The sequence below is a fragment of the Galeopterus variegatus genome, unplaced genomic scaffold (assembly GCF_000696425.1).
Source record: "Galeopterus variegatus unplaced genomic scaffold, G_variegatus-3.0.2 Scaffold4688, whole genome shotgun sequence".
Taxonomy (NCBI): domain Eukaryota; kingdom Metazoa; phylum Chordata; class Mammalia; order Dermoptera; family Cynocephalidae; genus Galeopterus; species Galeopterus variegatus.
The window spans coordinates 1,795-19,479 of record NW_007730799.1 but is presented as its reverse complement, the minus strand read 5'-3'; the positions used below and the strand labels follow the sequence as shown (position 1 = coordinate 19,479).

Here is a 17,685-nt window from a genome sequence, read left to right as displayed (position 1 = left end):
CCCCCTTGTATTAGTCTGTTTACTGCTGCTGGTAACAGATTACCCGAAACTGGTTACTTATAAAGGAATGAAATTTATTTATGGCAGTTTCGGAGGCTGGGAAGTGCAAGGACAAGGGGGTACTTCTGGTGAGGGCTTCTTCTTGGTGGGGACTCTCTACGGGGACTTGTGGCAACGCAGCGCATCACGTGGTGAGAATGGCGAGAGCGCTTTCTCGTGCTCACTTGCTCTCCTTACAAAGCCAGCAGTCTCGCCCCTGACAACCCATCAAACCATTNATCAATTAGGGAACATCGTGCAATGGAATGCTGTGAAGCCATTGAAAAGAACGAGCCTTCACAGGATGCACTGATCCAGAAAGATCTCCAACATATATTATAAAATGAAAGGCAGCAAGTTGCCAAAGCAAACAAAACTACATATATGTATGTGTGCTTAACTGTATGGTGATACACAGGACATGTGGGAGGGACACAGCCAGTCATCAGAAGCAGCCACCTCAGGGAGGAGAGGGAGGGGACGGGGACAAGGAGAAGGCCTTACGCTTCTTACTGCACGCGCTTCAGGAACGGCTGCCATTTCATTGTGGTGGATGTTCGTGTATTTTCTGTGTCATTTTAATGTTTACATGTTTTTTTAATTTTCAAAACTTAAAAAATGATTTTTTCGATATAGTTTTGATATTACTTTACCTTGAAGAATGGATTTCAGTCCTGACTGCCTGTGGCCCTTGCCCTTTCCGGGCCTCAGTTTCTTCATTTGGCGCAGGGCCTGCCCTAGACATTCCTCCTCCAGTCTCTCCTTCCACCCACCCTCTCCCCCGGGCCAAGCTTGGATCTGATGTGAGTTGTAGTTTCCTGAGGACTCGCTTTCCTCACCTGCCCTAAGCACACAGGTCACTCTGTCACAAGGTTTTACTGCTAATTGCTCAAGAGAACTAGCTTTGGAGACAAAATAACAAACACAGGGAAGGTATACAAGCCTTAGAATCATTCGCTGTCTTTAACATTTTGGGTCTCTGATTATGACTTCAGAAAACTGCGATAATCACTGGGCCCCCAGGGGCACTTATTCCTTGCAGAGGAGTCACCAACATCTTTCCTTAAATCCTCTGTGATGAAGGACCCGGGCTGCCTTCTCCCAAGACGATGCCTCTTCCTGGGGAGGTGCTCTCCGCAGCCCTGAGGCCTGTCAGGCCCCTCCGCCACCCCAGGTCTGCTCCCTGCTCCGGGGTGATCCTTTGAGCTTATGCTCACACCCTGTGCTCAGGGATGAACTGGAGAAAATCTCTGTTTACTCATTCATTCATTACCTAAACAAACAGTAATGCCCTGGCCAAAGCCGTTGGATCCAATGGTGAATAAAGACAGACAAGATTAGAGTCTGGGGAGGAGACAGGCTCTTATCAAACAGCCTCCTAAACAGAAGTGAAATGAAGTCTGTGATGGATGCTCTGGAAGACAGACTCCAGAGAATGCCCTGAGCAGGAAAAGCCGAGGGGTTTTCCCCATTTTCACTGAGACCCTTCCCCCTTGTATTAGTCTGTTTACTGCTGCTGGTAACAGATTACCCGAAACTGGTTACTTATGAAGGAATGAAATTTATTTATCGCAGTTTCGGAGGCTGGGAAGTCCAAGGACAAGGGGGTACTTCTGGTGAGGGCTTCTTCTTGGTGGGGACTCTCTACGGGGACTTGTGGCAACGCAGCGCATCACGTGGTGAGAATGGCCAGAGCGCTTTCTCGTGCTCACTTGCTCTCCTTGTGCTCACTTGCTCTCCTTACAAAGCCAGCAGTCTCGCCCCTGACAACCCATCAAACCATTAACCCATTAACCCATGAATGGATCAATCCGTTCACAAGGGCAGTCCTCATGATCCAGTCACCACTTAAAGGCCCCACCTTTCAATTACCGTAGTCAGATTTCCCAACCTCTCACCACTTACAATGGGATCAAGCGTCACTGAGTTTGGGGGGACATTCAAACCATAGCACCCCTCCCCACTCCACATCCTCAAGCTTCCACCCTTTGTGAACTGGGACCTGAGGGCTTGGCGGAGGTCATCAGCAGCCAGCTGAGGGCTCCCCAGGAATGCAGATGTGGGAGGAAAATGCAAGGCACCCCCCCAGAAAATCTCCAGTAGATAAGCTCAGACCAAAGACCCTGGCAGGAAGCATTGCCCAGGCCAATTCCAGACCCGTTTTGTCGTCGTCATCACTTGTTCACAGGCTCCACCCAAGGCCACTATCCAAACCTCCATCCCCTCCCCACACCTCCACCCTGCTGGGGTCCTGGATAGCAAGGCCTCTGGTGAGTGGGATCTTTCCATTTGGAATTGATATTTCACTGCCAAAGTCAGTGTCTGGACCAAAACAAGAATGCTTCACGTGTGTACATGTGTGTGCGTGTGTGTAACGTGCACACTATACATGCACACAGGTCTTTACCGTGTGGCTAGGGTGTCAATTCATTCCAGATTTACTGGAACAGACTCAATTTCACATATTTGGACACCACAAACCATGGAAATATCCTGAAAATTCTAATAAGATTATTTCTTTATGCAGCACTCCTTCAGTCTTGTTCCAAAAAAAGGATTTGAGAACCAGCTTGCAGAATTGTATACACTTCAGTAGGATTTTAAAATAACAGACAAGGAAAGCGGGGAGAAGGAGAGAGAGATGACACGCGGAGATGCCTGACTGGAGTCCTGCAGGCACGCTGGAGGCTGGCCACCGTGTGTCTCAGAATTTCCAAGCAGCCAGAGCTGACAGGGCAACAAGAAGACATGGATTCCTGCTCTCGGGACCTGAGGGAATTTCCCCCAAAAGTCCTCAGAATGGAGATGCAGCGTGACGCAGGGCGAGGGGAACAAATCCATGTCCCGTGTCTTAACAGTGGTTTGGTTACACAAGTAACTGCATTTGTCAAAACCCACAGGGTAGCGTACTTAAGATCTGTGCATTGCACTGTAAGCAAATGTTACCCCAAAAAGAAAACAACTGGGCCGGCCCGTGGTTTGAGAGAGTGCGGCACTGATAACACCAAGGCCACGGGTTCGGATCCTATATAGGGATGGCCGGTTTGCACACTTGGGAGAGCGTGGTGCTGACAACACCAAGTCAAGGGTTAAGATCCCCTTACCGGTCATCTTTAAAAAAAAAAAAATGAAAAGAAAACAACCATACATGTTAATGATACAGTTAATGACACGCCTGCTGAAGGGCTCAGGGGAGGTGAGCTGACCTTGCAGCTGCCTTTGAAATGCGTCCAAGGAGGGAGGTGAGTTGCTGAGCGGAGAGAAGGGTCATGGGGTCACCGTGCGACAAAGCGAGTGGAATCGATCTCAGTGTGGTGAGATTTGCGGTGTGGACTGTACAATTCTTTTCTTTCAGCTGTATGTTTGAACATTTTTATGATAAAAAATTGGGGGCCCTGAGAAATGAAGTGGGCTTTGGGAGTTATCATCCACCCACAGTAGATAAAAAGCTGTGGGCTGGCCGGTTAGCTCAGTTGGTTAGAGCACAGCCTTGTAACAAGGTCAGGGGTTGGGATCCCTGAACAGACCAGCCACCAAGATTAAAAGGCTGAGTTTTGTTCACAGCGCCAGGGCTAGCAGCAGCAGGGACAGAGGCCTGGCTGCCCGAGATCCCCAGCACCCTGGGGTTTTGGCTCCTCCCAGACAAAGCTCTCAGGTATTCAAAATCTCCTGGCAGGCCATCAGGGAGCCTCTACCCTTGAGGCACTGTGCTGACCCAGAGCCTGGAGAATACGATGGCCTTGGTGACAGGGATTACCAACCTTTATTGGGGCTTTTCTCTCTGCTGTGCACTGTGTTAGACATTTACATCTATCACGTCATTTAATGTTCAGATGACTCTATGAAGCTGGTAGTGTTATCATCTTCCTTTCTACACAAAAAACAGGGCACAGAGAAGTTCAGTGACTTGTACGTGGCCACTCAGCTGGCAAACTGCTGAGCTGGGATCCAAAGTCACATTTGACTCCAGAGTCCTTGACCCTAACCACCGCTTTCTTCCACTCCGCATGCTACTCTCTCCTGTTCCTTCCCTCTTCTTCTTGTCCCCTCCCCCAAAGGCCTGTCACAGACAACTTCTCTCTGCTCCATTCTCAGAAGAAAGCTCAGTAGAAATTCTGAGCCCAAAGTGCTCATAATAAACCAAGCAACCCCCTGTACTCTGCTCTCCAGAACAGCTCTACCCCCTGGGATGGGGACCTTCCCCAGCACTCCCTGCAGCCACACACATGCACGCTCACGCACATGCAGGCACACACACCACGACCTGCTGATGGCCAGGACCAGCCGCCCTTCCACCCCAGCATCTTCAGGGCTGCTCTGACCAGCTTCCCTGCCTACCACAAAACCCAAACCACGACATCTGAAAACAGCCTATCACCTCTTTCGCAGAATCCCAGAGCTAAGGAAGACTTCAGACAGCCGGTAGCCAGCCTCCTTCTTTGTTACAGGAGGAAATGAAGGCCCAGAGAGGGGTGACAGCTGACCCAGTGTCACACGGCATACCAGAACTGAACTTTGTCTCCTCCTCCTGACCCTGGGGCTTGTCCCGTCTGCTCAGGACTGGGCAGGGCTGAGTTGGGCTGCAGGGTGGTGGTGGAGGGAGTGTGGGGGTGGACGGATGAGGCCTAGAGACACCCCTGAAGAAACACGAGCTCCTAGGGCCAGGGAAGAGAATCGCTCGTCCCAGCAGTGCTAGCTGGGAGGATCCTGAGAGAGCAGCACTCATTGTATAGATGGGAACCTGTGCTGGATCTCACAGCCATTCCTGATAGGATGGGGGCAGGACTAAGTTTTCCTGAATCCCCAGTGTTCTCCCACGACCATACCTTAATTTGTTCCTAAGGATCTGGAGGCACAGGGCAGGCTGGGACAGCCCAGTGAGTCCCTGAGCTGTGCCTCCCCTGGTATCCACCCGACCATGCCCCCATGGCTGGGGAACCATCAGTACTCCCCAGGACCAAAACAGACCCTTTGCTTTTACCAAGTCCATCCCTAAATGTCACAGAGCTTAGGCTGCATCCTGGGCCCCCTAGGGGCTGTTGGTGAGGGGTTCCACCTCTGAAGCCCCTTGCAGGGAGGGAAAAGGAGGAGGCTACAGGGGCCTAAGAGCCACCCACCAATCCCCAACACACCTGTTTATTAGCCAGGTCCTGGCCTCCAGGGACTTCAGGCCCTGGGCACCGGCAGCTTCAGGCCTCAGACAAGGCCTAAGCAGCCTCAGGAGTGTGTCTGCAGTGGGGGGAGGTGTCAAGGGGTCACCCAGCTGTGAGTCCACCTTCCCTCCCACCAGAGCCAGGCTTGAGACCATGGGAGGAGGATGGGGCATCAGAACGGTGAAGACTGGGTCTATAGCCAAACCCCAAGCAGCCCTGGCCATGCCAGGCCAGCCAGCCACCACCAGCACAAACACTGGGCCCCTGGCTCCACGGGAAGGGGGCATTTCTCAGAGATGACATCAGCTCTTAAAGTTTTATGTTTCCTGTCTACCTCAGCCCAGAGAGCACAGTCCCCAGAGCCACTAGGTGAGGCAGGCACCAGCACCAAAGCAAATAGCTCCCCAATGACCTTAGACACCCACAAGAGAGACGGCAGCAGCCTGCTCACCCCCAAAGACACAGCCATGCCTGGGCCCTGCAGGACAGATGCAAGAGGACAGGAGACACCTACCTCTCAGCTCCCCAGACACATCTAGGGGCCTTTGCTCAGCCGTTCCCTCTAAGTCTGATCCCTTGTCTTCCATGCTCCGGGCCATCTCCCAACGCCTCTTTCTTCTTCAACTGTCCTGTCCCTGGGGAGCCAGCCCTGCCCCCTGAGCCTCGGCAGGGTTCTGTCCCTGCTTCCATTGCAGTCTCATCACCCTGGACAGCATTTACAACCAGATCCCTCCCCACCCACCTCCCTGCCTCATCAGACTCCAGCTTGAGGAGGGCACAAGCCAAGTCCCATTTCACTCTGACCAGGCCTCTTGTAGCACGTGGTGGGAACTTGGGAAATGCATGTAGAGGAAAGCATGGAGGGCAGACAGGTGGAAAACCTGCTGGGGAAGTATCCCTGTTCATCATTCTCCCATGCAATCACTACGTTTTTGCCAAGGGACCCAGGCCTGGCATCCACTCTGAGAAGCATTCCTGCCCCCATGAATGTGCCTGGGGACCTCAGAATTTGGAGGGAGAGACTTTAGTCCCCTCACTACAGGCTTTGCCAGTGGAAGCCCAAGGGAGCCAGCCCCAGCCCCCAGCAGGGCCCCCAAGGGAAGGTGGAGAGGAAGCGTCCTCTGGCCTGTGTCCAGGCCCCCACCCACCCCGGCCCCAGGCCCCCCTCAGGAAATCTCTGGAGAAGCACAGGCGGGAAATGGTGGAGGAGCTGTCTAGTTTCCTCAACCTCAAATGGGTCCGGTGATAGTGCCAGCCACAGAGTGGGGCTGCCTCATGGCCAGTGGTCAGGTCCGGAGGGGGCTGACTTCTGCCCATACAGAAATACAAGCCTGCCCTTGCTGGGGGCCTGGAAACCCACTCCCCAGGCTGAAGCTGCTTCTATCACCCTGTCTCAGGATGTGGGAGGATTAAATGAATCAACTCATGAAAACCTCTGGACCATGGGAAGCATCCAATAAATGTTAGCTATTTTTAGGATAATTATTGTATTATTTAGATTTAACTCACGTTAATGAGTGCCAACTATGGGCTGGCATTGCAGATGCCAGGGGGACAAGCCAGGCATGTTCCTACCTCCCAGGAACCTACAAGGAGGTGGGGGACAGACATAGAAACAGCTGACAGGGAAGTGCAGAGCTGGAGGGGTGGGAAAACCCACAGCGCCTAACCTGGCCTGGGGGTAGGTGGGTCCAGGAAGGCTTCCTGGAGGAGGTGCTGCCCATCAAAGACCTGAAGGATGAGTAGAAAGAAATTAACCCACAACAAAAGGGCAAGGCCTGTCCCACTGAGAGAGCTGGCAAGGGCTCAGCTGAAGGCAGGGCGAGTGGCGGAGGGAGGCCTTTCTGATGGGGAGGGGGCACCGCAGTGTAGGAAGCCACCATGGGATGGGAGCGACAGGGGCCACACCTTCAGGGAGGGTGTGTTCTAGCAGGCAGCACAGCTGAACGAGTGAAGCAATGAATGAGGGGTCCAAAGACAGGAGGCTGAGGTGGAAAACCCTACTTTACCCTGCACAGTGACTGTTCTCTGGCAGCAGGGAGGGTTGACAGAGACAGATGCCAACACACACTGGTCCCCACCCAGCCACCCCTCCTCGAGATTTGTAGGACTAAGGTGTGCTGAAGGTGGCACATCAGGCCCAGAAGGGCCCAGGCCTGGGTCTCCTCGCCTTTTGGCAGCCCCTGCATCCTGTGGGAGGAGGGGATGCCTCCTGGATCCCCCTAGAGCCCGGGGCCAAGCTCCCGCTGCTGACTCAGGCCCCGCTGGCCAGCTCAGCGTTCCTGCCTGGCCCCCCGCTGAATGGGGCTATTGAAACTCTTTGTAGGGAGGTCAGGCCAGAGACCACGCTCCCAACCAGAGCCTTCTCCTGCGCTGTGGGCTCTGCTGTCAGGGGGCAGCACAAGCCCTGGGGGGCAGTCAGAGAGCGCTCCAGCCACCAGCTGCTGCTCTGAGGGTGTCTGAGAACAAGGACAACTGTGGGTAAGCTGGCTGCGCTGGCATCAGATAGGGGATCTCAGTGGGCAGGAATCTTCCTGACATTCAGGACTGAAGACCCTGGAATGGTGACCCCAGAGGGGGGAGGGTCTCGCCTCCTGTGCGCCTCCATGTTGGTTGTCCTGCCTCTCCCATCAGTTCAGAGCTTCCCTGAGGCAGAGCTGGTCCCCGTCACGTAGGGGCCCCTTTCGGGGGCCGGAGAACTGGAGAGTCAGGGTAGTGGGAGGGGTGGTTTGGAGCCTGGCGCATCAGACCCGGAGCTCCCCAAGCCCAGCCTTTGTCTTCTCCTCAGTGTTTAACACAGGCCTGACACCCGGTGTCTAGCCTCAGCCTCTGCTGGTGGGTCCAGATAAAGCGCCCCCCCTTGCCGTACTGCTCCCCTCCTGGCCTTTGCCCCAAACCAGGATCTGGCCCCCAGCCTGGCTGCATGGCCTGAACATGTCAGGTGTGCTTCTTTCAGGTATGGGGGAGGGCTGGGTGCCATGAAGCCAGTGCAGGTTGTCACCCTTTGTTGCGTACTACTGCTGGTGTCCAGGCTGGGGGCCACCAGGAGGGTGTCCCCAGAAGAGGCCTCCTTCTACTATGGGACCTTCCCACCTGGTATGTCCACTCCTCTGTTGGTCTGCTCTCCGTCTGTCTGTCTGTCGGCTTGCCCACGCTGGCTGACTTGCCAAGGAGTTTGGTGTTATAGCTTCTTGACTGTTAGGATGGGAAATATACCTCCAAGTGGTTGTTCTAAAATAAAAGAAGTTCCTAACAGATTTTTCTTTCTTTCTTTTTTTTTTTTTTAAAGATGACCAGTAAGGGGATCTTAACCCTTGACTTGATGTTGTCAGCACCACGCTCACCCAAGTGAGCCACGGGCCGGCCCTCTAACAGATTTTTCTTAAGTTACTAAAAGCTATAAAGATAATAAATGCTAATCAGAACTAAAACCGTACAAAAACTGTTTTTAATACATTGCATCTTCACTCAGCCTGGCCTACCCGCTCTCACTCCTAGCGGGACAAGCCCTGGGGGACGGGGCAGGCTGGTGGGGAGGGCTGCCTTGAGGCCAGTGCGGGTCCTCTGCCTGCAGGCTTCTCCTGGGGTGTGGGCAGCTCCGCCTACCAGACAGAGGGTGCCTGGGACCAGGATGGGAAGGGGCCCAGCATCTGGGATGCCTTCACACATGATGGAAAGGGGAAGGTGCTTGGGGATGAGACAGCAGATGTGGCCTGTGATGGCTACTACAAGGTCCAGGTGAGTGTGGGGTTTGGGGGAAAGCACGTGTGAGCACATACACGTGTGAGCATGTGCCTAGCCAAGAGGTGGGGAGTGACGTATTGAGGGGAGCCCAGGTGACAATGTCACCCCAGTGCTCTGCCAAACACCTCTTACCCCAGTGCAGCCAAAGGGGGTGGGGCCAGTAGCAGCTGGGGTTTGAGGGTTGGGGGCTGAGGGTGTCAGGACGTGGGAGGGTGGATGTAGGAAGAACGGAAAGCAGGGCCTCCCCTGTGCATGCCTTAGGCAAGCAGTGGGTAGCTGAAGGCTGATGGCATGGCCCAGAGCCTGCGACCACCACGGCCTGAACCCCCGGTCCCTGCCTGTGAATTGTTCCCCCACGGAGAGAGAGAGACCGGCTCATCCAAGCCCTCACTGACCTCTCTGGCTGGCTTCTTGAGGGATTCATCACCCAGGTTTATTAGGAGCACCTGATGGGCTTCCCAAAATCCCCCACGGCCTGCATTTATTTGACTCTTGGCATAGCCCCAGCATGAAATGCGGGCAGGCCCCCCACTGTACAGATGAGGAAACAGGTCCTTCCCCTCCTGCTAAGAGTTACAGACAGCAGTGAGCTTTACCCGTGGGCCCAAATGACCCCTACCTTATATTTTCCCCTGACCCAGGGCCCCAGGTGACCCAGCCCTGCCTCCCACCCCTGTCTACACAGGAGGACATTGGTCTGCTGAGGGACCTGAACGTAAACCACTACCGATTCTCCCTGTCTTGGCCCCGGCTCCTACCCACAGGCATCCGAGGTGAGCAAGGGCGACCCCTCCCAAGCCCGAGTGTGGTGCCATGATGGCTTTGCAGGGACACCACAGAGTCTTGAGGAGGGAGACCAGCCCATGAACATGGTCACGGCTGGCAGCAGCTCTCACAGGTGCTGCAGGTAACAGGACTCCCAGGAGTATCTATACTGCCCTCTGGGACTCGGAATGCTGGTGGGATGAGGGTGCCTTTGGTCCAGCAAAAAGCCTCAGAGCCCAGGAATGCTGCACTCCAGAAGGCCAAGGCTAAGGTCCTTACTTGTAGAGTCCTCTTTTATTTCACCTACAGCTGAGCAGGTGAACGAGAAGGGAATCCAATTCTACAGCGATTTCATCGATGCCCTTCTGAAGAGCCACATCACCCCCATTGTGACTTTGCACCACTGGGATCTGCCACAGGTGAGGGCCAGGGGAGGGCAGGTGCAGGGTCAGAGGCCCAAGCAGAGCTCAGCTCAGCAGGAGGGAGCCTGGTTTAAGAATCTGGGTTTGCCAAGGTGGTGCAGAGGCTGGGCCTGCCTGGACTCTGTGCATGTGGACTCTGAGTCTGTCCTGGAGCAGGGGCCACTGGGAGTTGAGGGATTTGGGCTCAAAACATGAAGATGCGAGCAGGTGAAGAAATCTCTGACTCAGTGTGTTAGTCTGTTTGTGCTGCTATAACAGAATACCACAGACTGGGTAATTTGTAAAGAACAGAAATTAATTTTCTCACAGTTCTGGAGGCTAGGAAGTCCAAGATCCAGGCACTGGCAGGTTTGTTGTCTGGTGAGGGTCTTGTCTCTGCTTCCAAGGTGATACCTTGAACCCTGCATCCTCTGGAGGAGAGGAACACTGGGTCCTCATGTGGCTGAAGGCAGAAGGGCAGAAAGGGGGCAAGCCCTCTATCAAGCCCTTTCATAGGGCATCTAATCCCATTCCTGAGGGCAGAGCCCTCATGCCTCAATCACTTCCCCATGGCTGCACCTCTCAATTCTGTTTCATTGGGGATTATGTTTCAACTTGAATTTGAGGGGACAGAAACATTCAAACCATAGCACTCACCCATGGCAGGGACATTACGTTAGTTTAGTTGATGTTTGTAGTAAGTAAAAAGTCCGAATCCTGATGTTTTCCAAAACATTTGGCATAAAAAAATTTTTTTTAACTGTAAATAAACATGTTTTGACTATGGTTTGCTGACATGGTATAATGAACATCTGTTTAGCCTTTTTTTCTCCAGTTTGTGAGCCAGTACCACATGCACTTATGTGTGACCCACCACCCCCAGCAATGTCCATGAAGTCTCAACGTGCTTATGAGCATCACTGTTAGATGTCGTTACTCAAGCAAGGTTTTCATTCATTTATTTCATTCATTCATCCACGTACACGAGTATAACTCTCTAGGACACGGGGCAGATGATGCTGGGTACAGGGTTGTGGAGGTCAGAGGATGGAGATGTGGCTTCAGGAAGACACTGGGGAGAAGGCAGCGTCCCAGCAGAGTTTTGAAGGGTTTGGGCAGGCGATGGAGGGAAGAGTGTTCTGGCTGGAGGGAGCACAGCAAGGAAGCAGGAGAGGGGGCAGGGGAGGCTGGGCAAGCAATTTGTTTAGTCTGGGGAGCAGGCAGGAGAGGGGAAGGCTAGAGGCTGGAGGAGCAGGTGGAAAGGCCTCAAATGCCGTGCTAAGGTGACTGGGAACTGGGGATTGTTCTGGGGGAAGAGGAGCCACCGCAGGCCTCTAAGCTGGGGCTAGGGGTGAGGGGCAGAGCGGGCTTTAGGGAGATGAACTGGAAACCACTTTCTGGCCTCTTCCTAGGTTAATCTCTTCCACTAAATTGCCCTGCTAGTATCCCCTCAAACCCACCAAGAAGAGCTCGCTAGATAATGTCGCCGGAATGACAAATCTTGGGAAAACCCTGCCCCCTGAGTAGCCACGTTTGGTTGGGAGAGCCCTCTGCTGGAGAAAGCACCCCCAACCCCTTACCAGAGGCTCCTGATATCTGCACGGTCCTCAAAATCCTCTCCAGAGCTTTCATGCCCAGCGGCAGATGTCATTTCTTCAGAACTTACATTCAAGGTGTTCTTCCCTTTATCACACATCTTTCCCCTGGCGAATTTTCTTAAATATTCTCTCTGTCAAGTTCCTTCTAAGCATGAGAGTTGCAGACTTCTTTTTTTTTTCTTTTTCCTTTTTGTCTTTTTTCGTGACCGGCAACGGATCACAACCCTCAGTGTCGCGCCTGTACCAGACCGGGACCGGCAACGGGATCGCAACCCTCGGTGCCACGCCCACACCTCACTCAGCCAGTGAGCGGGAACCGGTCTGTATGTGGGATCCGAACCCTCGGCGGGAGTGCCGCCATGCTCCCAAGCGGCGCACTGTAGCAGTGCGCCACCGGGCCGGCCCTGAGAGTTGCAGACTTCTGCTGTTCCCTCCCTCCCTCTTGTTTGTATAAGGCATTGCTATGCAGCTTATTTACACACCGCCATGCTCCCAAGCAGCGCACTGTAGCAGTGCGCCACTGGGCCGGCCCCGAGAGTTGCAGACTTCTGCTGTTCCCTCCCTCCCTCTTGTTTGTATAAGGCATTGCTACGCAGCTTATTTACACATTTAAATTGTTCCATGGTTCATTACTGCTACTGTCTTCACATCTTAATCCCCACAGGCCTGCCTGTTTGCTCCCCTTTCTCCCAGACAAGGCCCCCTAAACATCCTCCGTAGCCGTCATCACCCATGTTTCTCCCACAAACTCAGCCAATTGGCTCCAAAAGTCTCTCTTGGGGCGTCTGCTTCTCTCTCTTTTCACAGCTGCTCCAGGACAAATATGGCGGGTGGCAGAACGTGAGCATGACCAGCTACTTCAGTGACTATGCCAATCTGTGCTTTGAGGCCTTTGGGGACCGGGTGAAGCACTGGATCACTTTTAGTGATCCTCAGGTAAGCAGGGCCCCTCTCCAGGTGTGAAAACCCACTTCCTGCAATGGAGTGCCCCCTGCCATTTCTCACAGATCCTGTGGTCCCCACATGCTGTCCCTATAGGCAATGGCAGAAAAGGGCTATGAGACGGGCCACCACGCACCAGGTCTGACGCTCCACGGCACTGGCCTGTACAAGGCAGCGCATCACATCATTAAGGTGAGATGGTCCTTCTAGGAGTGAAGCCTGGGTTCAAGGTTGAGGGATGACCTATAGTGCTAGCTCAACCTGCCCCGGGGCTCCAAGCCTGAGCTCAGGCCTCTGCTGCTCTCCCTCCAAGTCAGCATTTTCCACAGCACCTTCCATTCTGTGAGGATTTATGGAGGGCCTATCCTGTCATCCAGCCCTCTGCTGGACACAATGGCTGAGACATTATAGTGGCTGCTAAGAGATTACAACCTAGCCAAGGGGATGGAGCGCATACATATGGGAATTTGTTACCCATAGGTCCAAGCTGTCTTGTGAGGAATGGTGACAGGAGGAAGGGGGTGTGTGACAGTGAGCTAGGGGCTAACGTCTTCAATGAGTGAGTGGACAGTAGCAACTGGAGGTTGATGAAGGACAGCAGACCGAGGGGTTAGGAGTGGTCATCTGATAGCATGGACTCTAAAGGACCTGGGTTGGTTTTTTTTGGTGGCTGGCCAGTGTGGTCCAAACTCTTGATGCTGGTGTTACAACACCGTGCTCTAAGCAAGTGAACTAACTTGCCGGCCCAGGAGCTGGGGTTTTTGAAGGAGGAAGGAGAAACAGTTTGGAAGCAACAAGAAAGAGCAAGGCAGACTCCACCCCTCCTTCAGGCCCTAAGTATGTAGGGTGAGGGAAAAAAAATGGCCTCTGCTTGAAAGAGCTGCAGCGGAGGTGGTCTTTAGGGCAGCCGGGCCTCAACTAGGGCAAGAAATTAAGCGAGACTTCCAGAGAAGATGCTGTAGGCAACAGACCATGAGTTACCGGGCACAGGAAAGGCTTGAGATGGTGGGGAGGGAATTGGGTTGTATTGCAGGACATATGTGAGGATACTGTGCTGACTGGGGAACAGCGGCGTGAGGCGTGATGGGATTGGCCGCAAAGGACACCCAGCTAAAGGTGGACAATCTGTTCAATTTGGAAGGCAAGGAGCCACCAGGTGACTGACATATCAGACCCCCTTTCTCATTCTTTCTACCTCTGGCTTATGATTTCTTAAACTGTGGACGTTTAAAGGGCAGAACTCTAAAGATATTTTAAACAATGAACACAGAAGTTGCTTTTCAGGCCTTATCTACAAAAGGCAGTAAGCTGAATAGATGTGATTCTGATATTGTTTTGAGATGGTCCACTTCATTAGACAATCCCATGATTCATTATGTTTTTCTAGTTGGTAATGCTGGCTGGCAAAAAATATAGAAGTATCGGAGAGAAGGCTGATATCATTATGTTTTTCTAGTTGGTAATGCTGGCTGGCAAAAAATATAGAAGTATCGGAGAGAAGTAAGTAAGAGTAAGAGTTCTCTGTGAGTAACAAACAAAACCCCCAAATTTTGTAGCCTTGAGATATTCAGTTCTTCTAGATCGGTGCTTCTCAAACTTTAGCAAGCATTGGAATCATTTAATAAATGATTATTAAAACACAGATTTCTGGGCCCCACTCCCAGAGCTTCTGACTCAGTAGGTCCGGAGGAGGGCCCAGGAAGCTGCATTTCTATCATGTTCATCTTAGATGCTGATCCTCTTGGTCTGGAGGCCACACGCTGAGAACCGATGTTCTAGATCACCTTCCATCTCTCTTAGATGCTGAACTATCCTTTGAAATAGCCTCTAAGGCAAGCCAGCAGGTCTAGTGGAGAATACTGGTGGAGGAGGCTAATTGACGCCATTTCCCAAGACTGCTTCAGATTTTCCTTACTTACTGAACACCTGTGGGAAAAGTACTGGCTAGCTGCTACAGAGGACAAACAAGAACAAAACAGAATCATTAGCAAAAATCTTAGAAACAATAAATAACAACACAAAGTGGTTTATGACAGACTTGGACCAAGTTTCCTCTATTGTACAAAGGAAATACTGTAAGTGCCTCCAGAGGTCAAAGTGAGACTATGGATTGGGATAATCAAGGCTGTATTTATGAAAATGGTGGGTCTTAAGTTGGATCTCTAGAGTTAGGAAGGAGAGAAAAGCTACCCCAGACTGACAGGAAGGGGAGAAACGGATGAGCCAGGCACCTATGATGAATTCCTGCTCCTCTTTCAGGCCCACGCCCAAGCCTGGCATTTGTATAACAGCACATGGCGCAGCAAGCAGCAAGGTGAGTTGTAATCCCACACGTGCTGAGAACAGACAAGTGCCCAGAGGAGCAATGCACACCTGCCTCCCATCCCCCTTTTCTTTCTTTTCCTATAAGGTCTGGTGGGGATTTCACTGAACTGCAATTGGGGGGAACCTGTGGACATTAGTAACCCCAAGGACATAGAGGCTGCTGAGAGATACCTACAATTCTGCCTGGGTTGGTTTGCCAACCCCATTTATGCCGGTGACTACCCTCAAGTCATGAAGGACTATATTGGTGAGTTGAGTCACACTTTTAAACTCCAGATACCACAGCAACAGTTACTGAGCTTAAGTGAAATGAGCAAAAGGCAGGCGGATGGAAGAGCTTTCTGGGATTGGGAGAGGCACTCAAAGGATAACTAGACCCCAAAGAATTGAGAACTGGTTATTTGAATTGCCGGGGAGGGACCCAAACAAATCCCTAGACCTGGAAGTTGAGAATTTTCAGAAACCAGGAAAAAAACTGGCAGTTATTTGGGCTGCTCTCTTTTGTGTCCTGCTGCACTGTCTCCTCCTCCTGCTCCAGTCCACTTCAATTGCACTCAAGTAGAAGAGAAAAGTCAAAAATACAGCTCTGGCCATCACACCTTTGCACAGCAACACCCAAAGGCAGAAGAAAGGGGTTATATCTGTTATATCTCCTCCTCCTGCTCCAGTCCACTTCAATTGCACTCAAGTAGAAGAGAAAAGTCAAAAATACAGTCATGGGCAGGTGCCAGTTCTATTGTAGGTTCTTTCTATCTCTGGAGAAATACTTTCCAAGTTCTGGTTTCCCCAGTGTCAGAGAAGAGAATAAAGACAGGTAAAGGTCACAGGACTGTATCAGCTTGGATGCTGTTTTTGTTTTTTTCTTACAGCTGGCTGGTGCAGGGAAAAGAACCCTGGACCTTGGTGTTGTCAGCACCATTCTCTAAACAACTGTGCTAACTGGCTAGCCCAGCTTGGATGCTTTTAACTGCCACATAACAGAAATTCCACCTAAAACGGCTTGAAAGCTAGGAAATTTAGCATCTCACCTGAGTCCAGAAAAGGGTGATCCAGGGCTAGTTAATCCAGCCCTCAGGGATGTCTTTTGAGGACTCAGGCTCATTCCATCTTTCTACCTTGGCACCTTTAGCCAGCCCATCAACCAATTCCCCAGGGCTACAAGATGACTGCAGCAGCTCTGGCCATCACACCTTTTCACAGCAACACCCAAAGGCAGAAGAAAGGGGTTATATCTGTTATATCTGGGGTTTTTTTTTCCTGCCAATCAGTTTTTTTCCCAATTTTCTTTTTGGGAAAATTTTCTAANGCTGATAAGTAAGAGTTCTCTGTGAGTAACAAACAAAACCCCCAAATTTTGTAGCCTTGAGATATTCAGTTCTTCTAGATCGGTGCTTCTCAAACTTTAGCAAGCATTGGAATCATTTAATAAATGATTATTAAAACACAGATTTCTGGGCCCCACTCCCAGAGCTTCTGACTCAGTAGGTCCGGAGGAGGGCCCAGGAAGCTGCATTTCTATCATGTTCATCTTAGATGCTGATCCTCTTGGTCTGGAGGCCACACGCTGAGAACCGATGTTCTAGATCACCTTCCATCTCTCTTAGATGCTGAACTATCCTTTGAAATAGCCTCTAAGGCAAGCCAGCAGGTCTAGTGGAGAATACTGGTGGAGGAGGCTAATTGACGCCATTTCCCAAGACTGCTTCAGATTTTCCTTACTTACTGAACACCTGTGGGAAAAGTACTGGCTAGCTGCTACAGAGGACAAACAAGAACAAAACAGAATCATTAGCAAAAATCTTAGAAACAATAAATAACAACACAAAGTGGTTTATGACAGACTTGGACCAAGTTTCCTCTATTGTACAAAGGAAATACTGTAAGTGCCTCCAGAGGTCAAAGTGAGACTATGGATTGGGATAATCAAGGCTGTATTTATGAAAATGGTGGGTCTTAAGTTGGATCTCTAGAGTTAGGAAGGAGAGAAAAGCTACCCCAGACTGACAGGAAGGGGAGAAACGGATGAGCCAGGCACCTATGATGAATTCCTGCTCCTCTTTCAGGCCCACGCCCAAGCCTGGCATTTGTATAACAGCACATGGCGCAGCAAGCAGCAAGGTGAGTTGTAATCCCACACGTGCTGAGAACAGACAAGTGCCCAGAGGAGCAATGCACACCTGCCTCCCATCCCCCTTTTCTTTCTTTTCCTATAAGGTCTGGTGGGGATTTCACTGAACTGCAATTGGGGGGAACCTGTGGACATTAGTAACCCCAAGGACATAGAGGCTGCTGAGAGATACCTACAATTCTGCCTGGGTTGGTTTGCCAACCCCATTTATGCCGGTGACTACCCTCAAGTCATGAAGGACTATATTGGTGAGTTGAGTCACACTTTTAAACTCCAGATACCACAGCAACAGTTACTGAGCTTAAGTGAAATGAGCAAAAGGCAGGCGGATGGAAGAGCTTTCTGGGATTGGGAGAGGCACTCAAAGGATAACTAGACCCCAAAGAATTGAGAACTGGTTATTTGAATTGCCGGGGAGGGACCCAAACAAATCCCTAGACCTGGAAGTTGAGAATTTTCAGAAACCAGGAAAAAAACTGGCAGTTATTTGGGCTGCTCTCTTTTGTGTCCTGCTGCACTGTCTCCTCCTCCTGCTCCAGTCCACTTCAATTGCACTCAAGTAGAAGAGAAAAGTCAAAAATACAGTCATG

The 17,685-nt window shown here is 51.5% G+C and overlaps 1 protein-coding gene across 1 annotated transcript; it reads left to right on the top strand.

The window, feature by feature from the left end:
* Positions 1-8,042: 8,042 nt before the first annotated feature.
* Positions 8,043-17,343, top strand: LOC103603590 (lactase-like protein; the record flags this gene model as incomplete). The annotated part of the gene is made up of 9 exons (XM_008588151.1): positions 8,043-8,288; positions 8,767-8,930; positions 9,622-9,709; positions 10,011-10,120; positions 12,508-12,636; positions 12,739-12,834; positions 14,902-14,956; positions 15,053-15,214; positions 17,182-17,343. Coding segments are annotated over exons 1-9 (1,084 nt in total), but the record flags the coding sequence as incomplete, so codon positions are not given.
* Between the last annotated feature and the right edge of the window lie 342 nt (positions 17,344-17,685).